This window comes from Oenanthe melanoleuca, chromosome 2 (genome assembly GCF_029582105.1).
Source record: "Oenanthe melanoleuca isolate GR-GAL-2019-014 chromosome 2, OMel1.0, whole genome shotgun sequence".
In the NCBI taxonomy this organism is placed as follows: Eukaryota; Metazoa; Chordata; class Aves; order Passeriformes; family Muscicapidae; genus Oenanthe; species Oenanthe melanoleuca.
The window spans coordinates 113,748,476-113,776,070 of record NC_079335.1 but is presented as its reverse complement, the minus strand read 5'-3'; the positions used below and the strand labels follow the sequence as shown (position 1 = coordinate 113,776,070).

The 27,595-nt window shown below is 35.5% G+C and overlaps 1 protein-coding gene across 5 annotated transcripts in view; it reads right to left on the bottom strand.

Moving 5' to 3' along the window:
• The window catches only part of TBC1D5 (TBC1 domain family member 5), a 311,013-nt gene that overhangs the window by 166,957 nt on the left and 116,461 nt on the right, over positions 1-27,595 (bottom strand). For 4 of the 5 annotated variants that reach the window (XM_056483375.1, XM_056483373.1, XM_056483377.1 and 1 more), the window contains one exon: positions 15,923-16,058. In XM_056483375.1, coding sequence (XP_056339350.1) covers positions 15,923-16,022 — 100 coding nt within the window. In that variant the 5' untranslated portion in view covers positions 16,023-16,058. Of the gene's footprint in view, positions 1-15,922; positions 16,059-27,305; positions 27,366-27,595 lie in introns of those variants that run through there. The other variant, XM_056483376.1, reaches the window with a different exon arrangement.

Sequence of the window (27,595 nt, the reverse complement as noted above, 5' to 3'; positions counted from 1 at the left end):
CCGTGGCGTGGTGTTGAGACCCGGGAGGAGGAGCTGAATTTTCATGCATACCATGGGAGTGAAATTCCATACAATAGCTGTCTTACTCAAGTACAGGTATTATTTGAAAAGCACTCTCTGCTGTGACTGCAGGTTGTAAGACAGAGCAAGAAAGAATATCTACGTCTGAACGAGGCTTCCATTTCCTGCCATTGGAATGACAGTGAATAAAGACGGCGAAAATTACAGCATGTGAATACTGGTGTAATTACCAAATGGTTCCCCACATAATTATGCAAAACAAATCTATCCATAAAAGAATGTAGCCATTTTCTTTTTGAATCAGAATTTTCATGCCATCCATCAGTCACCCAAAAACACAAACCTTAGAAGACTTATGTACACAGAATTTACTCATTTGGTCTGTAATATAAGCAATGCATGTGAGTAGAAATAAAGGTTTAATGAAACAAAATAACATGCTCCACTAGGGAAAACATATTTTGCCCAAAGAGAAAACTAATGTAAATAAGTGGAGGCTTGACTATGTGATAAATATAGCCCCAAAGGTTATATGTTTACTGAAAGAATATAAATATTGTAGGTGATGTAGATTTTTTTTATTTGACTAGAAACATTAATTGCTTTCTAAATACAATAATATTGTTTCAAACTGTGGAGGTCTCATTTCTTTTACTGCAACAAGTAACCAATTACCTAACAAAAATGTTTATATTAATCACAAGCACTCTATATGTTAGTTTTTATACCAACGATTTTATTTTTGCTTGGAACTGAACTCCCTCGGGCATTCTTTTGTGCCAACTGTTAATTTCTATCAGTGATAAAGTTCCCTTAAGCTTCTTTTAACATCTACTGGACATGACCTCATAAAATTTAATGCCACTCATTAACCCCAAGCACTTAACTTTACACAGTAATGTCAGGCATCTGACTTTTCAGTGCATGAGAAATCCAAGTGGGAACTGTTTGAGAGATACAAATTACAAATCACTTGAGTAGCAGAAAGAGCTGCAGTGAACAATATTAAAGGGTAAATCAAGACTTGAGCAAAAGTAGGGTTCTTGTGATGCCTTCTATCTGAAATTATAAAACATTTATACAAACAAGGGGGAGGCTGCAACGTGATTGTTTTGGCTTGTGAGGGTACTGAAATTCAGAGCTGAGGCTGAATGCCAGGTTTTAAACACTGTCTGAAGCAAATATGATGTGCAGTCATGTTTCCTTGGCTATCCAGGAGCCTTCAGACATTTGGGAGGAGCACAGGTTTTTTGGGATCACCTTACATTCTGCAAAGGCCACTCACTAGTGAGACTGGGGTAAGCCAGAAGAAGCAGTTCCTTCCAAGTGTTCATCCCTTTTTTCCTGCTACAGCCCTGCCTAGGTTTAGCTTTACAGTGTGGTTGTTCTTCCAATTTTGGTTATGTACCAAGAAAGCTCTCGGAGGGACAGCACTGTTTTTATTTTCCCAGAGATGCACAGATGGGTGATGTCTGCTTAACTCATTTAACCATATTTCCCAGTGGCTTCACACATGTTGGAGAAAATGTGGAAAATTCTAGAGGTGAATGAAAAAAAACACTTAACAACAATTTTCTGGCTTCTCTTGAACCATTCAAGGACATTTCTTGTGGGGACTTGAAACTGAGTGACAGCCTGTCATGCCCCTGAGTGTAAAAAAAAAGGCACATTGTTAGGAGAAAAAAAAAAAGTGGCTTATTTTCTATTTCTGTTGGCTCAAGAGATATCTAGGCATCCTGTGTACAAAAGGACAGTGCTATGCAGCTAGAAACATGGCCCATCGGAGTTCCTGATAGCAATCTGCTTATTCAGCTCTGTTATGAAAAGTCCCCTCCCCCAGACTGTACACAGGGTTTGCTTTTTCGTGGTGTCACAGGCTGTTACATTCTGGGCTAAGCAGTTGATGCTGTTGGAGCAGGGATCAACTTAACATTTCTATACAAATTATACAAGGTAGCTATAAATTGCTTCATGAGAAGCCACGTGAGATTTGATGTGATGTCTCTAAGTGCTACAAGTTTATTTATTTTTCAGCAGCAAGAAGAGCCGGCTCTCAGAACTAAGCTGCAGCTCCTGAATTTACTGATCTTAACTGGGAAATATATTCTCTGCTACCCCATAAATCCAAACAGAAGGAAGCTGTTTTGCTGAAGCTTTATGTCCACAGAAAGGTATCTCTAAGTGATGACAGAATTGAAACTGTGATCTCTGATATGAGCCCCATCGCCAATTTCTCTGAATGACTGTTTTAGATATAAACCACCCAGTACCAAAATCTACAGTCAATACACACACACACCACACTATTGAAAATGGTTTTGCATCTTGCCTGCCACTGGTCTAAGATCACTTTAGCATAATTACAGCTTGATGCAACATCAGTAAGTGTGCATCAGTTGGAAAAGTTTTTATTGCCTAATAGCAGGGAATGGTAATAAAGCAGATGTACACCAGGCCACATGACAATGGCAACCAATTGGTCTGTATTTGGCAAAGCAAAGTATTAATGTTTTATAAACACAATGTATGTTATACTTTTCTAACAATAGGGGTGTAAATCTCTGCACAGCATAAGCACTTGTAATGATCAACACAGAGATACTGCTGTGATAGGTACTTTGAAGTTGTAGATAAGAGCTCAAGCTGTAAGATGCCAAAAAAATTGGAAGTTTATAAAGAATCACTGCCAGACTCTTAAATGTAGTAGCACTTGTGGGACTTTCTGTAATATAAATAGTAATTACCTTCAATGCAGAATGTATTTGCAAAAATAAATGTACTGGTGCACATACCAAAACTCACAACTTAGTTTTCTGTTCGAGAACCAAACTTTAAAATCTGCAAGTTGTGAGTAAAACAACCCCCAAAACAATATTTTGTGAGTGAAACAACCCCCCCAGCACGCAGTGCCCAGACCCAGGTATACACGTGCACGCACACACAGAACCGCTCCAACATCCACACGCAACCACGACAGGGTGAGGGCATCTACCCTGCAGACAATTCAATCAATCTCTCAAGTGACACTCACACGTGCCTGCACACACAAAAGCAGATGTGGCATTAAGATTTACAAAGTTATTGAAACTTTTAACAAGTAAAACGCATCTTTACTTAGCTACACCAGAATGAGGAATAAAGGGGTTTACATATGTTCCAATTCTAAACCTATCAATCAAACCCATGTTATTCCTTTGGGAGCTTATTTACATGCATATTTATCAGCCTCACATGCTAATTCCCTGCTGTTTTATGCCTGCGAGGCATGTTTATGAGTCATAATTGTTGATCTCATTTGATGTATTTCACTGAAGTAAGACATTATTCAGTTATGTGGCCTAATGTCAATGAATTACGATGACCTGATCTTCGAAATGCAACTTGCTCTTTAATTTTTATTAGAGCATTACTTATTCAGAAGAAGAAATACAGTAAAATGGAAGATCACATGTTTTTATAGCCATTTTACTTTAACATCTGATTTTTGAAACACTCCTCCCTACCTCTAGGCAAAGTTTTAAAAGTGTAATTCATAAACACCAAATGAAAAGAATTTTCGCCTGAAATTAGTACACATTTCTCAGAGTGGGACCTTTTATAGATGTTCTTATTTTGTTTTAACCAGCCACAAGACAGCCTTTGGAGCACTGGCATATGGTTTGCAAAAGAAAAACAACTAGGCTCAATTCAAAGCCCTCAAATTGTTCTTTGCCTTAACTTCATCAAAACTGAAACCAGATAGAGACTTCAGAGCAATTGAGAAATGGTTACTAAAGTAAGTTAAAAGTCCCCAAACTGACTCATCATCTTTAATGCTAAGTGGTGTCAATTTATAAAAAGAAAATGACATCATGGTCAAAGTAAAGACCTAAACAGGGAATAATTGTGATGTGTACAAACTTCATTGCAGCAGCCTGTGTTGTGACATTAATGGCTAATTCTAGGTGGCAAGCCAGAACTGGTGATAGTAAGGATCCAGTAGAATCCAGTGTGTGTTGCTCTTTATACCAGGCTAATAGAAAATTACCACTGTACACATAATTTACTACAGGATTTTCAGATATCTCCAATTCTTATCTTAATATTCAGTATTGTTTTAATGCAGTTATTATAAATTAAATATGTTTGAAAGATTCCAAGATGCTGCTGTGAGCTACAGCTTTAGCAAGGAACAGAGTAATATCCAGGAAAATAAAACTATCTTTAGCTAAGTAATGCAAATTCAAAATGCAGGCTCATTTTTCCATAAGAATCTCAAACTGAATATGACAGATATGAGTAAGTGTCTTTGAAATCACAGAAAACCTGCAAGTATCTTTCTAAATTTGTAACATCTAGAGGACTGGAAGTATCATATAAATATAACATTAATTCCAAGACAAAAAATCCTCAGGATATTTTTCATGTCCAAAATTAAATTAGGCTTTTATGCTCTTTTTTAAAAGTGAAAAGAAGCATTTAGTCCCATGTTTACATGGGATTTTTCCAAATCTGAAGTTTGCTTCTGACAGGCACACATTACAAACCAGTTTCTCTGAAAAACCTAAAAATCTTCACTTGAACAAGTAGTTATTCTAATGGCACACTTGCAAGGGTATAACTTTAGTTCATGCAAATGCCACAACTAAAACTGTTATGTTCATCATAAATACAAGTTTATAAAATACATTAAATTTAATTCTGCAGAAAAATGTCAATTCCATAACTTTTCAAACAGAATTTTTCACTTATTATTCACTATGTTATTGTCACAAGAACCCCAAAACAGAGCTAGACTTCTGCACAGTGTAAACTCTAATTTACAGCCTTCTTTCTTTCAAATTCAAACAAGCAAAAGACACAAGCTCATCTACTGGAGGTACTTTTATTTTAATTTTCTTTTTCTTTCTTTTTAGAATAGCAACAATTGATGCTATGCTTTTTCCAGTAATAAAATCTTCATCTTAGTAAGGCAATAATGTTGTGGTGACCTGGCTGTAATAATTCAGAGTGGAGCTTTGTAGACTTTTTCAAAGAAGTGTTTTCTTTCATATTTCAATAAACAGTGAAACAATACTGGGTCACAGAAGTTTGGAGGTGGCCCTGTGGCTCCATATGCTTCTCTCCTCTATTAAGATAACATCTGTTCTGGCCACCAGTCAGCAAATCAAATTTGATGAGAATTCATCTGTGTGCAAAGTAGAAATGCCCAATAATGGACAGATTTATGTTTGATTGCTCCACCCCTTAAATATTTCAAATTGTAAGAAACAAAACCAACAATGGCACAAAATTACAACTAACTTATAAAAATGAACCCCTTTACAATGAAACTCAAAACATTATCAGATCTTTGCAAACATATTTTCACATGTATTACATGATCTATCCTTTCAATTGCACTTAGTACTGAAACACTATACAGTTCATTTTTCCTAAGGTTAAATAATCATTGATTCCATTACAAATCAAATTTCTAAGAAGAAAAGAATTATCACCACCATAAAAGCCTTGTCTGGATGAAGTTTGTGCCTTTTAGGAAGATCAAGAATAATAATTTGTAATGGGATATCTAAATTTTAGTGGAGAAATTTATCATACAGGCTATTTGCTAATATTTTGGTTATATGGCCCCAGCTGCACTAAACTGGGTGGGATTTGTTGAAAAATTTGAGCACAGTCTTCCTATCCCAGAGTTCATGTATTACTTTTTATCAATATGTTTATTGTTTTGTTTGTTTTAGTAACCAAGCAAAAGTTTTAACTGTTTGTACAGAAATAAGATATTTAGAATTTATCACTGAAGGTGTAATCATCTCCAAGATTATCAAGCCCAACCTTTGACTGAACACCACCACATCAAGTAAACCATAGCACAGTCATGCTTATTTTGAAAAACTCTTGTGAGAAGTATTTTCCCTCTTCTTAAGACAGGACCTACCTGGCAATGCTAAGATACAAAACTATAAAATGAACAAGCATAAATAAATAAACTTTGACAATCAGTTCATTAAGGTAAAGTAGTATTTCTTAGATTTGTAGCCAAATCATGTTTTAATAGTGACACCCATATATATCTGTACTGAGACACCATTTATCAAAGGTTCAGGAATAGTTTAACATATTCAAAACATTTTAATTTTATTTAATTACTCAAAATACTGAAAAGGTGACAATGATCTACATCTTTTGAAATACTTTTCATTTCCATTACCAAAAATAATTTTAGTTGAAATTTCTAAGATGATATATGCTTATTTAAGTTTGCATATAAAACATGAAAAAGTTGTGTGTGTGTTCTGTACCAAAGTTACATTTTTTTCTAGTTGATTAGCTACCTGCCTCACAAAAACTGCCTGAAATAAAGAAAGAGCTGAAGGATGGCATCTTCATCAGTGCAGTGTCCACCTTGAATGATGTGGGCCAAGTTCCTAGCCCTGCTGCAGACCTCTTGTATGAATGAGCTGTATCATTTCACCAGCTTCAAATTCCCTTTTCATGAGAACATATAATCTGGCTGTTCTTCCTATGGTAGTTACAAGAATTAATTTCATTGTTTCTTTTGTATATGATACCTTCTAAAAGGATGAGCTAAGCACACAGATGCAAAACAAACATCCAAAGTCCCACTTCCCTTTTCAAGCAGATCAAGCCGAGAAGCACAAATGGCATCACAAACTTGGTGGTTGCCACAAATGGTGAAAGTAAGTCTCATTTGTTATATCCTTTTGTTTCATTTGTGCTGTGGCTGAAATATTACAGTCACATGATCACTGATGTAACGAACTAAACATGTAACATGATGAAGAAACTGAACAAAAATAATTTTGAGTACTTAAAGATATTCTAGATCTGACAGAAGTGTTCAGTCTTGTCACATAGTGTGTCTGTGTACATCCATATACATCTGAAGCTTAAAATAGTGAGAAACAAAACCCACTGATAGTTCACTTAAACAAAATAAGATTTAAACACAAGCTGGCACACATGCCTGTGAAATGTGATGGTCCTTATCCAGTATGGCTTAGATTTGAGCTACCTGGCTATTTTATTGACTGTGAAGAAAGTTAGACAAAAGCAGAAGGGCTATCCACATTTCTCTCTCTCCCCTCATTTTAGTGCTCCTGTTCAGCGAAAAACGTGTTCTCTTATTATCCTGTATATTAACCCTTTAAAAATTAAATTAAAAATAAAAATATTATCTTATGAGGAAAATGAAGACTGGGACTAACTTTGAGAGTCAGTTATATGCATTCTGCCTTTGCATGCCCAAATCTTGACACCAAATGCTTAAAATCTGAACATTCCCAAAATAGGAACCCCAACTAACCACAAGCCAGTACCCTGGCCTAATGACTGCTTCCCTTAAAGGGCACTCAGGCTTGTTAACTTTGCAGTCAATTGGAACCTAGCCATTAATTTTAATAGGGTCAGGATCAGGCCCCTGACTTTTTCGACATCAAAGAAACATCTTTCACAGTAATTTTGTTATAAATAATTAAAGCTGATTAGTAATAATAAGGTACCTTAACAAAAAAGGTAAACAGTGGAGACATTTATTATCAAAGTAAGAAAAGAAAATTAAAATAACCTCCAACACTTTTGTATGTGCAATTCATCAGGAAACATTGTAAAAGAACAAAAACAAATGTTGGCTCACTCCAGAGGTTCTTTGTCATCATTAATGTATTCAGGTTTTCACAGCTGAATTGCTGTACTTTGAAAAGATTTTCATGAAAGGAAACTCAAATTCAACGTTTAAACAAAGCTGTCAGGTTACCAAGATTCGTATTTGCTTGTATGTCCAGAAAATGTTTTATCCTTTTTAAAAACCTGTTAGGTTAGAAGTATTATTATTCCTTTGCTCTCAATTTGTAAACAACAGAAAATAAGCTTTTGTTATAAGCAGCACATATTTATTTTTTTATTTGCTATTGCAAAGCTGAAAGCAGCAGTTAGAAATATCCGTTCCAAAGCGGAGGTGAAACTACCTGGTACGGATATTTTACTTCATTACTAGTTCTGTTCCTCAAATTGATACAAATGGCCTCCTTCTGTTTCTGTCTGTCTGCTTGCCTGATCAGCGGAGCTAATTGTCAGAGCTGGGGAGATCTCCTATACCTAAACAGAAGATATGCAGTTTGTAACCTGCTTAATTTGCCTTATGTCCTGGATGGCCCTCAGTATGTTGTTCATTAAAGTATCAGCTGTTTCTGCTGTTGCAGTGGCAACCTAAGCATAGGCCTATTTTTCTTTGTTAAAAGGCCAGATTGTCAATAAATAATACACATCTTACCAGATAATTTCTTACCACTTAAATATGACAGTACTTTATTTCTCTCCCTTTTCATGTGTCTTAGTTTTGTATGCCCAAAGAGGACGAGGACAGGGAGTACCCTGGGTACCATGGAGGCTAAAGAATAAGGCTTTATTAGTCAATTGAAAGGCTAAAAGTAAAGCTTTGCAGTATCACTTTAGTGAAAGCAGGTTGAAACCTTCTCTTTTTAAAATAAGGAATTCCAGATCTTTATAAATGTCCACATATATGAAAGACAGGAAACATCCCATCTGTAGTGACATATTTCTGTTATATAGAACAATCAATTTCTAATTCAATCAAATTTGTGACAGTTAAGCTCTTTAAAAATGTTTTAACATACATTTAATCTCAGATACAGAGGTCTGTAACATCAGCTAGCTGCTCACAATTCATACATTGCTTTGTAAATTACAATCTTTGGTATGTCAGGACAGAAGTGAACCCAGACATTTAATTATTATTCTGTACCAATCATGCTGGCCTCAGCTAGAATTCTGATTTACTAGTCTTTTTTTATACATACACAAGTACAATCAAACGTGCACAGTTCAATTTTTTAAAATTAAGAGAATCTGACTTTTCCATGTGTGGGAGATATAGCCATTTAACATAATTTGATCATTGCCTGGAAACACTTAATATTGTGAGGTGTTTATGGCTAGTAACCTTCATATTATATTTCTGTGTAGAGTCTGAGTAAAATGTTCAAAAGAATGCTTGTATTCTCATTGTTAGCTTATGTATAACTTTTTATAATGAACTTGTTAAAAACCACTTTTAATTACATTTACAAAGATTGTATTACAAAAGATTATTCCATTTTATTTTGCTGTTCAGTAGGTTACCATATTTTAAATGGAAATTTATTCTTGTATTTTAAGGTTCTATAAGTGTGTAATATTTACAAAAAAAATTTAAACTTCTTTTTCATTTAACTTGCATTCTTATCTTTTATGCTACAAATACTATTATGCTACATGTATACTAGAAAGTGAGATGAGAGCCGAGTTGATTTTTAACTTGGATTTGGGAAAAGCTAGGAAAAGAAAAATAAATGCTCAGATCAGCCTCTCCAAAAGTAGGGTCACAAGGAGTTGTTAGAAGAATGACATGAGGCCCACAGGTGATTTATACCAGTATTCAGGCAGAGTTGTATCTAGAAAGACCTGGAAACTCCCAGCTTAGATGACTGAACTGATGTAGCATGCCAGTGTTGTTAGTGAAAATGGTCTTGTTTTCATATAATGACTTAGAGTGAAACTTCCAAAACAAGCATTTTAATTTCACTTAGATCAATAGATTTCGTGGGTACCCAGAGAAGCTGCGGTTGTGCCATCCCTGGAAGTGTTCAGGGTCAGGCTAGAGGGAGTCCTGAGCAACCTGATTTAGTGGAAGGTTTCCTGTCCACAGTGGGGGAATTGGAAATGAATGGTCTTTAATTTCTCTTCCAACCCAAACCATTCTATGAGCAGACATCACTGTCCAAAAGGTGATCCCCAGTATCTGCCATATCAACCATGGAAGGCCATTTCCCTACACAATGTTTGTGTCAGTTACCCATGTCAAAGAATAACCTCCATGCAGAGGTTAATAACCAGAATGCAATGTGCAAATCACATGAAGCCACCAAAAATCCCTGTACCTCCCAGTTCTAGAGAGGAGAATCCATCTCTTGAAGCTGGTATTTCACAAGCCCATGACAGCTACTCATATTTGCCCCACAGTTGGAATAATTAAAAATACTCCTGCAATTCCTACATACAAATTTGCAGTAAGGCACCACACCCAAAGGGCCCACAGGCAGCAAATTTCTAAGAGCATGTCAAGACCTGTACAAATACAGTCTTTCAAGAAAAATTGTACTGTGTGGTAGCTAAGATAGCTGGATTTTCAGCTAACTATATTAAATATCTGCATTTTTGAACATGCCTAGCTTTTCTGTTAACTGATCTTTTAATAAAAATGTCTAATACAGGAGAGAGGAGAATGAAGAGTTGTAGGGAAGTCACTAGTGACAGCCTGAGTTAGCTCAAGATATACTATGTTGCTCCAATAGCCTTTGTCACTACAATCCTGTTGCAGCTCAATTAAAAGCAAGCTAAACAGCAGTTATTATTAATAAATGAATATTAAAATGCTTGTTATGTTAGCATATGGCGTTTGAAGATGTAAAAACCATTCTTGCTTTTATTCATGCAATATGAAGTGAAACAGACTGAGGACAGCCCCTTCTCCTCCATCATACCTTTGCCTTTAATGAGGAAGCCAAGCCCTGCAGGAGAAGCACAAAGGTTTTGAACACTTTTGAAGCACGAAGGACCACTAGCAAGAGCTGTACTGGTGGGGCACACTGAAGATTTCTGGCTGAAGGGTAAAACTCGCCAATGAAGGACACAGGGCTTTTTTAGGGCCTGGTGTAAAACACAGCATGGAACCCCAAAGACATAAAGAAACAATCATAACCCTCAGCTCTTCTGTTCCAGTATAATGCAACGAGGTTCTCTGTTCCAATCTTGTCTTTTTAATGAAAACACACAGTAGCATGCATATTTAAAAGGACTCTTAAAAACATAATGCTATACTTCATGTCACTCCCTGGAGGGAAGATGAAATAACACACATTATATGACACACATGACGTCATAAAATATGCTATCAAAAATACTTGATAAGAAACTAATAAGTCTTCTACAACTTACTCTATTTGCATTTTCAGTTGCTTTTACCTAGGAAGGTACTTCTCACACAGACAGGAGAAGACCTCTGGTTTATTTTCCTTTAAATGCAATGATCTCTAAAAATGGAGGTAAACAAACACTGTACAAGGCAATCCACATTAGCACTGTACACCTGAGTAAGGGGAAACAAAACCCAACTCATAACACTGAGTAGCTCAGGATGAACTAGAAGATAATACAATTTTCTGACAAAATTTCACTTAAACCTTTAAGGAATGTCAAGGGCCAAAACAGTCCATGTGAATTATATTTGAGATTTAGGGAAATTATTTGATAACACATGGGTCCTCCTTTGTCCAGAAAAGATGGCATTTACTTCATTACTTAACTTCACTCTGTTTTCTACTTGTTTTCTGTATGACACTAGTATAAACCAGGTACCTCAAATTTCACGTAAGGTATAGCTCTCCATGGATAAAACTTTCTAGTGATCAGGGCTATGAAGTTAACACCAAAATAGTATAATTGTCCAAAGACAAGCAATGGAAATACACACACAGTATTTGGTCAAAATGGAAATATGAATGCTCTCTTACCATCTCTCATATTTTTTCATGGCAGGCTTGAGAATCAGGAGGGATGAAGTAGCAACTATGAGGTGGGGAACTTATCTGTCTCAACTGGATTAATTTCAGTCACACACTCTAGTAGTTATCTTTGTCCTTCCAACAACATCAGCCTTCTCTGTCCTCACCACCAACTACAGCCTTTACACATGAAATATATCTTGCCAAACTCCAAATCCAAAACACTCCGACCCATTAAAGGTTTCCCCTTTTCTTCTATTAAGAACAAAGAACACATTACATTTTTCTATGTGAAGTATGCTATTAAATAATAGCTTGTACACTAATTAAAGCAAATGTAATTGTGAGAACACACTGACATTGTTAAAGTAAATTACCCAATTTGTTAATAGTTTCATTTCAAGTGACCTTAATTGTATTAATTGTGATATTGAGCAAATTAAATTGAAGAGTATTAAATGCATTGTTCCAGTCTGTCCTTAGAGGATCAACTTTCTCATTATATCAATGAAATGGGAATACTACCTACTATGCTTTTCAAAACTTGTGTCAGAATGTGGTGGACGCTGTAACTTGGAGTGAAAATTTACAGCAGAAAGTTAACCTAGTTATCCCATTTCAATGTAACAGAAACCTCGAGCATTTGGAAGTCAGAAAAACACTTTGTCAGATGCAATATGCAGGGAGAAGGTACCAACAGTAATGTTTCTGAATTTTCATTCAGATCTCACAAAGGCCCTGGTGAAGACAGAGCTAAGATTCACCAATTTCTCTTTGAAAGATTCCTGTTTCAGTGGGGATTACTCAAAACATTATTAGAATAAAGTGAATAATAGAATGATGATTCTTAGAAGAGAGAATGCAGCAAGATGTTATCAACCTACCACAGTCAAAAGAAAACAACACATAACAACACATACCTAGACATGTGTAAATTAAAATACAACCAGATCCACAAGAAACAATCAAAATTTAAAATTTCTTAAAAGAACTAAAATCTTCCATTTGAAGTATTAGATTGCAAAAGTGAGAATCCTTGCCATAAATTTCTTATCAACTATTTAAAAATGCTATTTTAAAAAGCATATATGAGTACATATATGGCATGTACATTTTTTATATCTTGAAAGAAAAATCAGACATAAATAAAATAACATAGGCCAAATTAATCAACAAAAGGACAAAAGTACTATCTTAATGGATTTTTTTGAAATGTTTTAAAGGGATAGAAAAAAGATCGTTACAGTTAAAGGCTGATTCTGAATTTTTTCAACTTATAAACAAGCACATTCTCATGGCTCATCATAACTCAAGATTCAAAGTTTATTAGTTACATAAAATCTGGAGAGCTACCAACACCCAGACCTTTCTTCAAATGACACTTACCTCATCTGTAATGATCTACTTTCATTTGTTCAGCTAGGTAACTGTCTCATGCCTAGCATCTGCAACATTAATCCTTGCAGCTGTTCCTAGCGAACCATGTCTTATTCTTCTCAAGCCACTTCCCCAAAATCTCAAGAATACTTTGAATTTTATGTCTACTCTCCATTGTGTCAAGAGTCCTGTCCAAAATAAACCATGTTTTCTCTCTATTCCGTCTCTGAAATTTTAATAAAAGCACTGAGCACTACTAGACTCAACATATTTCTGGAATCCTATCCAATATACCCTTTCAAGCTGACAGCAAATGAACAAAAAGTAGTTGATGCATGCAGTTTTCCAAACAGCTATACTTAAGAGCAATCCATGTATTTTTGAAATTTCTTTAATTTTATGAAAACTGTGAGAGAATTTTGTAACTCCAGCTGGACATGACATCTTCTGGTTCTCCATCAAGTTTTGGTATCAACTGCACATGCTAAAAATACAATACTTCATGTAGATTAACAAATCTTACTAGATCAGTGACTAAATATTTTTCAGCACTCTTATCAGTGTTGTGTTTTTTTTCCAATCACCTCATCTCAGTGAAGTCTTTTATCACTTTGCCTCCAAGGTAAGCATTCAGTCATGCTTCAAAAATACAATTCAGATGTCCTGATATTCTACAATATTGCACAGATCGTCTCCAATGGACCACCACTCCACCATATTTCTGTGATTCATGATACGAAAAAATTAAGATACAGTTTTTCACCAAGTTTATTCTGTATCACCCCTGAAACCCGAGGCTGCATTGAAAAATTCTGCCTTGAAATACTTTAATGAGCAGACTGCATGGACAGGAAGGACTGTATACTTTGATACCTAAAGAGCTAACACCGGCTTTATTTAAAATGAAACATTAAAACTTCTAAGACCTATTCTCGATATATAAAGTTTCAAATTAAAATGCACTATGTGTTTCACAGCAAAAAATGCTATGAAGATGAAATGGATGCTTTATATAAAATATTTACATAGATAGAACATAAAAAATGTACCATAGTTGGTAACCTTTATGACTTGGGGAACCATGTATTTACATATCTTTATCCTCGCATGTGCGTATGTGTGTGTTGTGTATATATTTTTAACAGTTGACAGCTGTTTTAGAGCATACAGAGATGCCAGGCTGAATGAGGGTCTTGATTACTTCAAGATTAGCTATCTAAAGTTTCTATTCATTTTAAGTGTTGTTAGTGCGAAGAGTCATTAGTCACTTCCTTGTCTCATAGAACATCAGCATACATTTACATTGTTAATGAACATTTGGGGTAAATGAATTAATGGCACTTTTAAACATCAATTCAATCCTAATAACTTTGTATGTCATAGAAATGTTAAGGTTGGGATAAAAATGAGAAACCTTTTCAGTCAAGGTAACTAATCGCTTCTGGGCACAATAAAGGGTAAAATTAACTTACAGTGTTTTTTTTACAGAGTGAAAATTTTGCTTTTTCTTGAAACAGAGACGAAAGAATTACTAATTTTTAAAAAAGAAAATAAAAATCAGAAGAAAATGTTTTATCTTTTTCTTGACTGTGGTAGACCAAAAGAAACAAGCTGTTTTTCGTCTTGAAAATGGTTATATTTTAGGTTTTTGAAGGAAAATATTATTTTCAAGTTTCTAAAAATATGTACAAAAAATGCATTTGGTTTATCTGGCTAAAATGGCTTCATATAGTTAAGATGTCAAATATAATAGAAAAGAAACACTGACCTAGAAAAGCTATTAATTTAATCGTCAGGTTTTAAAATACTTTCCCCATGACGTACATTGTCATTTCTGAACATTAAAGAAGCTTTATAAACCAATGAAGAAACAGTGAAAAAATTAACTCAAAGGGGCAATGAAGTTTTACCAATATATTTTGAAGCAGAACATCAGCTTCTTCTAAACTGAAGTAATAAACCTGACTGAGCAAAACTTGACATAGCTTTTTAATAAAGTAAACTAGTAAAGAGAGGATTTATAAACAGATACACTCACAAAGACTAGTTGATCTGGGTGAGGGACTTAGAAAATGTGACAAAGTTGTTTCAACTCTGTAATTTAAAATAAATTTTTTATTTTGCCCTCCTGGTACATGTGTTCAATGACTGGAAAATTACAGGTAGTTAAGGTGCCACTGTGTATAACTGAGTACTTGAGGAATGTTTTCATGACAAGGACGAGCTTTCTCATTAAGCTTATCACTTTCTTCGAACCAACTACACTGTCACTACTAGCAAATAAGTAGAAAAGATGAGCAAAACAGACAGGCATTGCATTATCCAAGCAGTTTGTTCTCATTGTTCATTAGGGTCTTCCAAATACTGCATTTAACTAATTTGCTTCAGGTTGTGTAGCAATTTCTATCTTTAGTGCCTATTCATTCTATCTCAACTTCAAGATGTTTTTTCAAATAAGAACATAGGGGCTGAGTCAAACAAAAATCAGACTTTTTATTGGCATAATTTAATCCAAAATAACATACTGAACTTTAGTGTAGAATAAAAAAAACAAAAAGGGGGAAAAAAAGAAAGAAACAAACAAACAAGATCCCTAAACCCAAAGCAGTGTGAGAGTCCATGCTTGAGAAAGTAACATAAAGTCATGCTCCATTTCAATATTCTTATGCTGAAGTCAGTGTTTGGTTTATGATTAAAAAAGGATGACAGCACATTAAACATTTGGCTAATGCCTCTGTCTGTAATTGAAAGTTGACTTTTTGTGCTTTTCATTAGTGTCAGAGTGTTCCTTACATGCTCTGTAAAATGTTTTTTAAGTTGCCCTGTTCAACTTCATTGAGTGAATTAAACATTATTTAATTAATAATTAAATTATAACTAAAAATTATGACAGGTACAGTTATCTTGATACACTTATGTAAGGTATAAACTCAAAAAAAAGTACAGAAATACAAACTTACCTTCCCCAGGTTTGTTCAAAAAACTCTGCAAGGGATCAATGCCTATCTCTTGTTCCTCTGTTTGCAAAGGGTGACTGGTTTCAGACACAGAATGATACATACTGGCAGTAGTAGATTCCAACTGATGAGTATTTATCTGGAGGAAAAAAACCAGAGAAACAAACAAGTAGTCCTTTAGCTATTTTTCAGTCACACAAGTCAAGAACAAAAAAAAAAAAAACAAACCTCCCCTTATTTTCCAGGCATATCATCATCATTAGTAGTCTAATTAGCAGAACAATAGAGTTTCCACTTGAACATTGTAAATGTTGTATTATTTGGAGTCCAAAAGAATTGTTATAGTTCCTACATATATCACACTGCAAGTAAATGTCCAAGCATGGTTTTGACAGACTGTAAAACAGGGCAACAGCCTCTTTCTTCCTTTTTCTAGTTTCCCTACTCATCTTTTAGTCTGATTCCAAGAAAAACTGATGCTAGTTCTTGGGCATGATGAAGATTATAGAGCAAAACTGAGGAAAGACCATCATCCTCACTCTTCTGGACCCAAGACCTCTCACCCCAGAAAATCTTCCTTTTAACCACTTCATTTTCAGAAATCACAGGTCAAGTATAACATAACAGCAACAGATACACAAAACAAGAATGGATTAATACTGACTGCCATGATAGGTGAATTTGGTTTTATCAAGATTTGTATTAACTTTTGTCTTGGTTCTGGCCAGAACAGGCTTTTGCAGTAGCCAGGAGCTGGCATGGTCAGGGCCCAGAGGTTATTCTATACCAAGTCTGTCACTACCAGGGCAAGGAGAAGAGAGTCTCTTCTGGGAAGATGAGTTTTTTTCTGGTCAAGTAAGGGTAGCAGAGGGAGTGGTTGGGTAATGCTGGCTCTGAGCTGGAGGGAGTGGCTGGTTATCATCTGTTGTTGGGGTTTCTGCAGTGAGCGAGTACATTTCTTTTCTTGTTTTGCCATTAGCTTCTTTCTTTTCTTGTAATTTGTATCATTGCTGTTACTGTTCATTTTTCTTATCTCATTGCTGTTTCCAGTAAACTGTTCTTATCTCAACCTGTGATCTTTACCTTTTGTGCCTCCAGTTCTCCTCTCCATCCTGCTGGAGGGAAGAGGGAGGGAAGGGGGGAATTGGCAAGCTGTGTGTGGTATGCAATGGTTTCAGTGGGAAAACTTAACTGGAGAATAATACCATTCCTAAACCATAACAGCTTTCTAGAAAGATGATGTTAAGGAAGCATTTTAAGAAACATAATCAACTAGCTGGAGAACATTTTAAAAGACATCTTCCAAAAACGAAGGCCAAAAGGGAAAGAATGGCAGAACTGAAACCTTAGGAAGTTGGTGATGTGGATTCATCATCACGGGCTCCTGAATGGCACTCACATCACTATCAAGCAACTGAACAAGAACTATGTTAGAAGTTCATCTGAGGAGTGCTGGCAGCTAATACTGGCAGCAACAAATAAAAGGATGCCAATAAAAGGGTGAAAAGCAGATAATGTTATGATCAACGTGTAAGAAAGAGAAATGACCTTTCCAGTGCAAGAGTACATTTGTCAAGACTGCATTTTAGTCACTGTATAGCAATTTATTAACTTGCAATGCAAAAAAACCTCAGCCAGCTAAATAGGTCTGATTTGCCCGAAAACACTAAGTAGCTACCTACGACTGCCAGATGAGTTTTAAATATCACTTACTTTAACTGCTTTGTTTACAAGTATCATAACTTTCTAACAGCAAGAAAATTATATTTAGAAAGAAATATAAAAAAAGATACAGGAAGAGGTATGCATCTACACTTTCAGGACTAGCATATTAACAAATCTGCAATCACTTCAATTATGCTTTTTCCTTTGGTTCCTAGAAGGTATGGCATTGACCATGTAGGCTTTTTACCTCCAGTTTACTGTCAATAAATAAAGGGCAACTGGGATTCTTAAGATATTTTTATAGTCTACACCTTCTTAATTTTCCTAGTAAGTTATGAGGAAAAGAACTCCTAAATAATAAACAAACCTAGCTGGGCCCCCATTAGGCAATTCCTTGAAACCAGTGCACCAAAAAGATGTTCTCTCAGCTGTATTCCCTGAGGGTTCTATCCTTTACTTGCCCTGGCACCTGTGTTACTGTGGTTATGAAATGATCACACCATCTCTCACTTCTGTTTAGCTGTTTAGAAGAGAACATCTGAAGGTCTTGGGAACAAGGAGCCAGTAACTGAGGGAAGGTAGGACTTACTACTTGAGCAGTGGTACACCTTTATGTCAAATAATTACAAACATAAACTCATATGACAAAACACACCACTAAAACACAGAATTGCCTTGATCAACTCTATACTAGGCTCAACAAAATGTGCTGTGAATGTATGCATAACTCATGTGTTTCCTATGTAACTTTAAAACTGTAATAATGAAAACTGCATGAATGGTATCTATAATGTATTCAAAGAAAGAAAACAAAACCCCCACCAACTCTGCAGAAGTAATTTTCTCCTGCTGGAATTTTGGTTGCTGTTCTTGTTCCTTTTGCTATATACTTAAAAATATCTTTCTACTGATCCGTTGATTTTGTCTTCACTAAAAGTACTAAAATAAACTTATTTCAAACTGTGCTGCTTAAGTAAGCTTTTTATTTTTATGGTCCTTTGGAGATGCTACACAATCTGACCAAAGCAGAACCCTGAGTGTACTTCAAACTGAGAACCAAGCATAAAATGACCTTACCAGCCACTGTAGTTTTAGCAGCCACCACTTAATTAGGACACAGTCTGTTTCAGACTTACACTGTCTTACATCCATAACTTGATATCAAATTAGCCCTAGTAAGTACGTCCTTCTCTTCTTTTTTTAAAATACTCCCCAAATGCCATACCTTTACAATCTATATGAACCATAATTTACTTTACAGACTCTTAGAGCAGTTTTAAACAGCTGAATAGATTTACTTTTGATATCCGCACAGTGATTTAATCGGTTACTTGTGTTTGTTTATGGATACATATGGTTAGAGTTTAAAAAGTATCACTACCTATTAGTCTTTACTCCTTAGTCCAAGCAATTTTATTCACAGTTTTATATTTAAGTTCTTTTCTGCTTTTCTAACAAAGAGCAAAGGGAACTATTAAACAATTACGATTACACTTGGGATCTTACTCTGAGACAGATTAATTCTTCACAGGTTTGTGGTTGATCTGTAATGGCCTATAACATATTGTTCATATTAAATAAGGTGCAACTTAAAACCATTCTCAATGTGAAACAATAAAAATGTTATAAAATCCTGAAATTCAATTACTGGATTACAAGACTTGATACTGGCTAACCCTAACATCTCAGTGAAAGCTCAGAGTGACACCTATTTGTACTTTTTTTTTAAACCTCCACAGTTGAAGGGCTAAAGAACTCAAACACCAGGCATGCTTCCCACAACTGGGAGTTCAACCATTCTGTAATATACATGAGAAAATAATTAAGACTATGTATGAAACATTTATCTAGTCAAGGAAATTAGCAGAAACATGAATGTACTCGTGAGCCCAAGGAAAAGGCAGGCAAAGAGACTTTTTGGCTACTGGCCTGAAGTAACAGGGGGAGCCCTCTTGTGCCACCAAGAACAGTGCCACAGGTTTGCTGCTCACTGACCAACACACGTGGGGTGAATCCACTCTGCCTTTCAGGGAAGGCAGCTTGTCAGCACATCTGTTCTCAGTGGAGACCAAAAATCCCTCGAGAGACATGCTTACAGACTCCAACACAGAACTCCACCAGGTATTAAAAGGATTCTGTGGAGGTACCTGCTTATAGCACATCATCTCCTCTCCCACGACCTCCTCCATGTTCTATAGGTGATAGATTGTTTTCATTAGGAAAAACTTAACTGATGTTTACTCATATCTACCTAACAACCTCTTTCTACACAGCAGAGATGAACTACTTGCTGCATTAGAGAATCTAATTTAACACCCATTCTAACTCAGACAACTTTCCTTTTTCTTACTGCGTATTTAGTGAGTACTTAGTACTCACGTGGAAGTTGCCTGCTTCTTTTTTAGACATGAGAAGATTTATTCACCCAAGAGTTTACAAATATTTTGCCTTCTCTATTAGCTACTCTAACACATTATGTGATTTCTACCACCTTTAGCCATAAAGCATTCTTATATAATCATGCCTTCATTAGCATTGCCATTTTTCCTGTATACAAACCTCTGAGTTTGGAATGCTTAAATAAAATTACATTTAAAACATACAAAAACAAAACTCACTTCTTCTCCAGACTGTCAGTGGCAAGAGCCTCAATTCAGCCACACTTTATCTTCCATTAATATGTATAAGTCATATCTAACTAGATAGAAATACAAGATAAAGATAAAAGTCTAACTGAGATATGTTCCTGTCATTAATTGTACTGTCAGTGAAGTACTGTCACTTTTGGACCAGAGCTGGGCAAAACATTGCAAAAACATGTACACAGAATTGTACAAGAAGCAGAAGACTCATCTGTAATAAGATTATAATAAATGTTCATATAATAAATTGATTATAATTGATGTACATTAAGAAGATGGAAAGTTCAAAATAAAAACTAAATTTATTGCATTCTTTTAGCAGTGAGACTGTTCACTACTATGAACACAAGAGGTAAAATGACCCTAATCTCAAAAATGTTGATAAATCAGCATTTCATAAACAAAACATAGAAACATAGCAGAGTTGAACATAAATACTTATTTCATGTCATAAGACAATCACTAACATCTTCACTTACCACAGACACCGAATAAAAATATTCAGTATCCAAATAAGCAGTTTATGGAAGAAAAGCATTGTTTTAGAAATAGTGATTAAGTTACTTCAATTAAAAAAACCACAACCCACCTAAAATGTTTCCCTTAATCATCACTGTTTATATCGACCTTAAAAAAATATTTACTCAAAGCACAAAACATGTCAAAATTAATGTTTAAAAAGTGAAAAGTACTCATATTTTTTGGGCAAAATTAGAAAATATAATGAGCTTCAGCATGAATATTTTGAAGGTGTAACTGAGTTGGTGAAACAGAATTAGGCAAAGCTTTTACAACACTCATTTTCCCTCTCTTCCCTTCCCCCCATGGTAAAATGTACAGGGAGGAACTGCAGGCTTGGGGAGGTACTCAGGATGAGGGCTGAAGAACTGCCCAAGTTGCAGCACTTGCTCCATTCTTGCTCTCTGACATCCTCTTACTTCTAAACAATCAAGCAACAGATCAAAACATTTTATGCTTGAAGAAGGGAAAATGAGAACCCACTAACTCAGAGGATGAAGCTGAACAATGCTGCTGAATCTTGGATATGCTAAAAATAAAAATCAGTTTCCATCAGTACCAGCAAAACTACCTGAATATGACATTTCTGAAAACTACTGAAGCATACCAAAGTATTTAAATAATACTTTGCATTCATTTTATTAGACTGTATCAACCACCTTCTCCAAGTTATCTCTGGGCCTTTATTTCATGCCATATCCAAAGTTTACCATTTTAATTACTTAAATTGATGACAAGTTGAGGAAATACTTGTTTAGCTAAGTGATAAATTAGCTGCCCTGTGAAGTCAAATTGATTAAAATGACCCGACTATAAGCAAGTGTCTGATGTGGTAATGGTCTTATGCATGTTTTGTTAAGTTTGACAGCATCATGTTATGAGGGTTCACAACTCTGCCCCTCATTTGTGGCTTATGAAGTAATCAAGCATGTTAGAACACTGCAGTGAGGATTTTCCAGAATGTGAAAATATTTTCAAGTAGGTAAGAAATTATATATTAGAAGAATAAACATGCATTGTGTTTATTTAAAGCAATAAAGCTTTAAGATGTCTTCCAAATAATCTAGAAGGAGTCTTAGATCATGGGTTTTCTTACACTGGCCAAATTAAATTATTCGTTCTGAGCCAGGAATCAAAAAAAAAGAAAAAGCATGCTAACAAAGAAGGCTGAGTAGAAGACAGTCATGAATATGAACTTTGGCAAATGAGGAAGTGAGGACCATTTGATCTGTTTCAAGCTGGATATTTTGCCAGGTCACTCATTAATAGGTATTTTTGAAAAATCTGTTCTTACATTTAATATTCCCTGCTTTCTTCTTTGCTCTGGGAGTGATTTTTACTTAGGTCACAGAGACCACCTATCTCACAGCACTGTGATCATCTGCTCTCCATCATCTGAGCTCTTTACTACCATCTCTATTTAAATACAGAAGATACTAGTCCCAGTGCCTCCAAGAGAAAAACCGCCAAAAAACTCCACCAGCCCAAACAACCCTCCTACACACACAGAGCAGCTCAAAACCGGCTGAGATTCCTACACAGCCACTTCCACAGGTTGCCACCACCCACTGAAAAAACATGCCTAGGGAAGAACACTTACTAAGTCAGAAGAAAAGTGCACAATTTGACAAACTTTGGATAGCATAAAGCAAGTCTGTTTTCTTTTATAAAATGTATCAGATTATGTATCATTAAAATAGAATGATGCAAACATAAAAAATGGTCTGACATGGTGGAGCAGATTAACATTAACATCAGCTGGGATCCAGAACAAAACAAACAAGATCATGCCACTGATGGACAGGTTAACAGCCAGTGAGTCTGATGGTCATGAAATGCAATTAATTTTGTCCCATTTAATAACATTTCCTGCATTTTAACTTCTGCCTGTCTGATCTCTAATACAAAAACAGAGTTACATTGGACTTTAAATAAGTTAATTAAGTATTAAAATCAATCATGTGAAAGTCTTAATATTTAATATTGTTAGATTGTATATCAAAGTGGTTTTATTATTTATTTACTCCAAACCTTTCCAGAATACTTCATGTGGCAACAGGGAGTCTGTATCTCACAAGATAAATGCATTTACAATGCCAAATAAATTATATATAAAAGCATTTGTCTTAATACATGTCATTCAATATTAAATATCACCCATTGGTACCACCCTGAAACCCTAATCCATTTTTACCAACCGCACATTTGTATTATTCAAATGTTGTCTATTAAATAGTTGTCTCGAGAGCCACAGTAAAGGAATACATACCTAAGAACAATTATCATAGGAGCTTTAAAGCACTGTCTACAGTTTTAACCCTACAACTTTCATGTCTTACCAGTACTTAAACATGCAAAGTATAAATTCAGTAGTGAATTAAAATGTCAAGGATAAGAAACAACACAAATCACCTGAGACCATGGCAATGTATTCTCTTGGTAATTCACATGATAGTTTAAAAAAAAACCCACAAAAAACCTTTTCTTATATAAAAACTTAAAATTCTATTAATTTCAAAGATAGATAGATATGCATTTTTTACATGAAGGGAACACGTTCACACATTTGCTTGTTTTCAGTTTTCTTGAGGTTATGTAATTCTGCAAAAAAATGCTAGTTTGACTAAGGAAGAAAAATTTGAATAATGCAGAGAGGATCAAAATCTTTATGTCATGTTGGCCACTAAGTTTTATAGCCACAGCCCTCTCTCACCCAGGTCAACAATTTTTCTCAAGGTGTAATGTTCTGAACAGTGTAACCTGATACTTATGGCTGAACAACTTCTCTCTTCTGCACTGAAAATGGTGACAATGAAAGCATAAAGGACATTAAGCGTCTTACATACCTGATACTATAGTTATGTGTTCAGTATGGTCTCACAACAAAAAATACAAAACAAAAAAGACAAAATAGCCAGCCAAAGCAAACCTCCATTTTGCAGTTTGAATTTCCTATAAAAAGCCCCCCAAATCCCACAGCCTTTACACTATAGCTATTCTTAATGCAAACCTATGTGACAGATCCACAGTAAGGCTAATAGAATTCAACTTTGATCTAAGATTGACTGCAAAGAAGAAATACCAGCAAACCAAAAAGGATCCAAAGTCAACAGCTAAATGCAGCCTGTGCCCTGAACATTCCTCCACCCACAGAAACTACGTTTAGCACCAGCTGTGAAAACGTTATGTTGATGCATTTTTACATTTCTTCCTTTCAGCTGAAGTCCCAGATGAAGGTTCTTCAGAACAGTTAATAGAAATGAGATGTGTAAATCCCTTCCCATTGTCTGACACTAAGGCCTGAGCTGAAATACTGTATCCATCTTTAGTCAGCACAGGACAAGGACCAGCTGCTGCAGGGCAGAGAGAAGCAAGAAGACCTATTAAGAGCATAGAAAATATAACCTATGACATAAAACTGAAAGAAACAATGTTTTGCCTTAGTGAAGGTGAAAGAGGAGAAGGAAAAATGCCGTAAGAGTTCAAATCCTTACATCATTCAACTAAAAAATTACACTCTCTTCTCAGAGTGATCTAGAGGTGGTAAAAACTCTATTCACATTAAAAAGATTCAAAACAACTGGAAACTCATTAAATGAAAGAAATACTTTGTTTATTTTATTCTAAAATATAATTTATCTACCTGGTAACAAAACAGTTCAACATAATTTACATTAAAGCTTTGTTCTTCCAAATATGGTTAGGTTTACTGCTGTTTATGGTATGCTTTTAAGTATGTAAGTTTTACTTTCAGAAACACACAGGCACCATGCTATGCTACACACTTTATGTTTTAGTAATACAAATGTAACTCAAAGGGCCAAAGAACGTCAAGACTGAAAGAAATCATCAAAACAGTGAACTGGAAAAAATGGCAGCTTAGCCTGCAGCCTTACCCAAAATGATAGTAACTAGCTTAGACATTAAAAGTGTATTCAATGAAGTAAGTTTCTAGAATATCACAGCTTTAAAGTAGTAAGCAATTAATCTTGGATTCAGCCTTTATTCTTTCACTATTTTTAGAAAACAGTTTCCTACAGGGGTTGACAGAATTTTTATAGAAACACCAGCATGTTCAAGCACGCACAGAAGCATTTACATCAAATCTTTCTCTTCTACTTTTCTCTTCTAGATATGCAGATGCTAAAGCAGCATGGTATCATGCTGAGGTACAAAGAAAGTTGGTGGAAACCTCATTTGCTAAAGAATATGAGAATTTCATAGGAACTTTCAAAGGAGCAGAGAGAGGCAGAATTTGTTTCATACCATACAATGAAGTTTCTATATAATATGAAGAACCAGAACCCACTTTCAACTACGTGACCCAATCCTGATGAGTGAATTCAAATCAGACTTACACAGGAAAACCTGAAATCTGATTCTGCTGCAGCACAATGACTGCAGACTGCAAGGGTTTTCCACTACTTCAGGTGGTAGGAGTAGCTCACTTATGTCTAAAAAGCCATACTCAAAGGAAAAAAGGCTCCAAGTAGGGCTACTTCTGGTAAAAAAATATGCTGAATCTTCTTCCCTTGATTGCTCCCTCTCACACGCAAAGGCTCAGTCTATGTGAGGCACAGTATTTCTGCCATGTGCTGCCTGCTCACATTGCTTTTCTTCACCCTTGCCACACCAGCAGTAACAAAATCAGGATGCATAGGAGCCCCTCTAGGGGCTCAATATTTTTTGTACAATGCTTATTCATACCTAGGATGTAATGAGTTTCAAACAGCAGTATCTAAATAAAATGAAATAAAATAAAATACCTCAAGCCAAGCAAACCTCTAAGACTTGGAAACATAAGCTATAGATGAAACCTGCCAACTTAGCAGGTGATTGACTGCATGAAGATATTATATCAAGATATCACTTCTGCTACGAGTAACATTTTACTCGGGGATTCTGTGGTACGAAGGTATCAGGTATCACTGTATTCCATGCTACTAAAAAAGATGACAAGACAGGTTCTTTCTTTCACAGAAAGTTACCTCTGCTGCTCAATAATCCTGATGCACCACTTTTGTTTCTGGTAGTCAGGAACTCCTAGTACTAATTCCTGCCAAGGTTCATAATATTATAAATGGGAGAAAATTACAGTGCAGTAATGTTCCTTCTCTAATAATTTGATCTCTTAATATAGTGGTATCTGCTACAACTTATTTTCCTCTCTCTTCCTACTCTCATATTTTTCATTAAAATTTTTGAGCAGCTGGATGTAGTGTTCTCTGCTTTCCTGTACATGCACATCAAACTCCCAAGGGACTAAGTGGTCTTGCTGAAGTCTTCAGACACAGAGAAACCAGGCTGACAAAACCCCTGTAGCATAATGATTTCTATAATGCACTGCTACTTAGAGGCATTTATTCCTCCTAAAATATTTTCTGGGCAGTCCCTGCTGCTTGCCAGAGCATGTAAAACACAGGAACAGAAGTCCCCAGTGCAAGCAGCATGGTACATCAAGCACACTGCCTGTACCACCTCAAAACCTGAAACAGATGAAGCTCTTAAACAGCCAGCAGGAAAGCAGTATTTTGCAAGGTTATCTAGGAACAGAAATCTGAGTATTAAAAAGGTATTAAATTCTTCAGAACTTTACCATAGATTTATAATAACAACAAGAATTGGTAAAATAAATCAATTCAGAAATACAGATAAAATACACTGTTAAAAGGAGGAAATAATAATAAATGTGAGTTGCAATTAAAAGGGTTTCTTGGTTTGGCAGTAAATTTGTTGTCACCAACTAGTTCTATTTTCTTTACCTTAAATCCTGGGTTTATTTTGCTTCAGAAGTGGGTCAGCAGATACTACACAGCAAGAAACAAAAGCTTGGTTTTGCAGGACATTTGTGGACAACACACAAGTAGCAGAAAAAGACCTTAGCTCTTAGTGGCTAAAAGATCTGTTACCCTGAGATTTATATATGCTACTCTGCTCTGGGGAATGAGAACAGAACAGCAGGCAGATTCTCTAAAGCTTTTTGATTTTTATTAGATAATACAATAGATTGATGGCTCCTAAATAAGTTAAGCTTTGTTGAGTGCTCTCTCTAATTCACCAACCACTATGACATGACTGAATCTCCCAGTGCTCTCTGAACACCAAGTTTTGTTGTATGTAATCAAGAAAAAGAACTGGAATTCCCTCAAAACAGTAAATAGATTTGAAGAATTGTATTGGAACAGCTGTCATTATACATGACAGAAAGCTGGCAACAGCTTTGAGGCTAAGCTTTTAAGCTCATTTTATTAAAAAAATATAACTGATGTAAACAAGTTATGGTTAAACACCTCCTTGATTAATTTTTTCTTGTTTTTAGAAAGCCTTTTCAGATAGGTTTCTTGTCTGTGCTAGACAGACCACTATGAGTCTTTAAGAATATTTAAGGTATCTGAAGTATCTGAATCATGAAAGCATTCTGAATCCTCCTGGACAAAACAGCTGTTTTCACATTCTTCTTTTGAAATATTTTTATTTTCTTTTTCTGTCCTTCTGACCAAATGTGTTAGTTTCTCTCTTGTCCAACAAACAAAAGACTATTCTGCAAAAAGGCAGCTTACAGATTTCTTCTTCCTGATAGAGACTGTATGATCTCAATCTGGCCACAAGCAAAAGCCTAGAAAAAAAAAGTTATTTTTGCTATGTTGTTGCATTTCTGCTAATAGTTGAGATAGAGAAGTGACCTAGTTGAGGCAGAGAAGTGACCTAACAGCAGCCAGGCTCTGGATCACTCAGCACATTAAGAAGAATGGAATCAGAATTTTGAACTGTGTCCAGAAGTAAATGGAAAGAAACCAAGCATATAGAATATAGGTGTGATCTGTTCTCACTTTTCTTTCTTACTTAATAG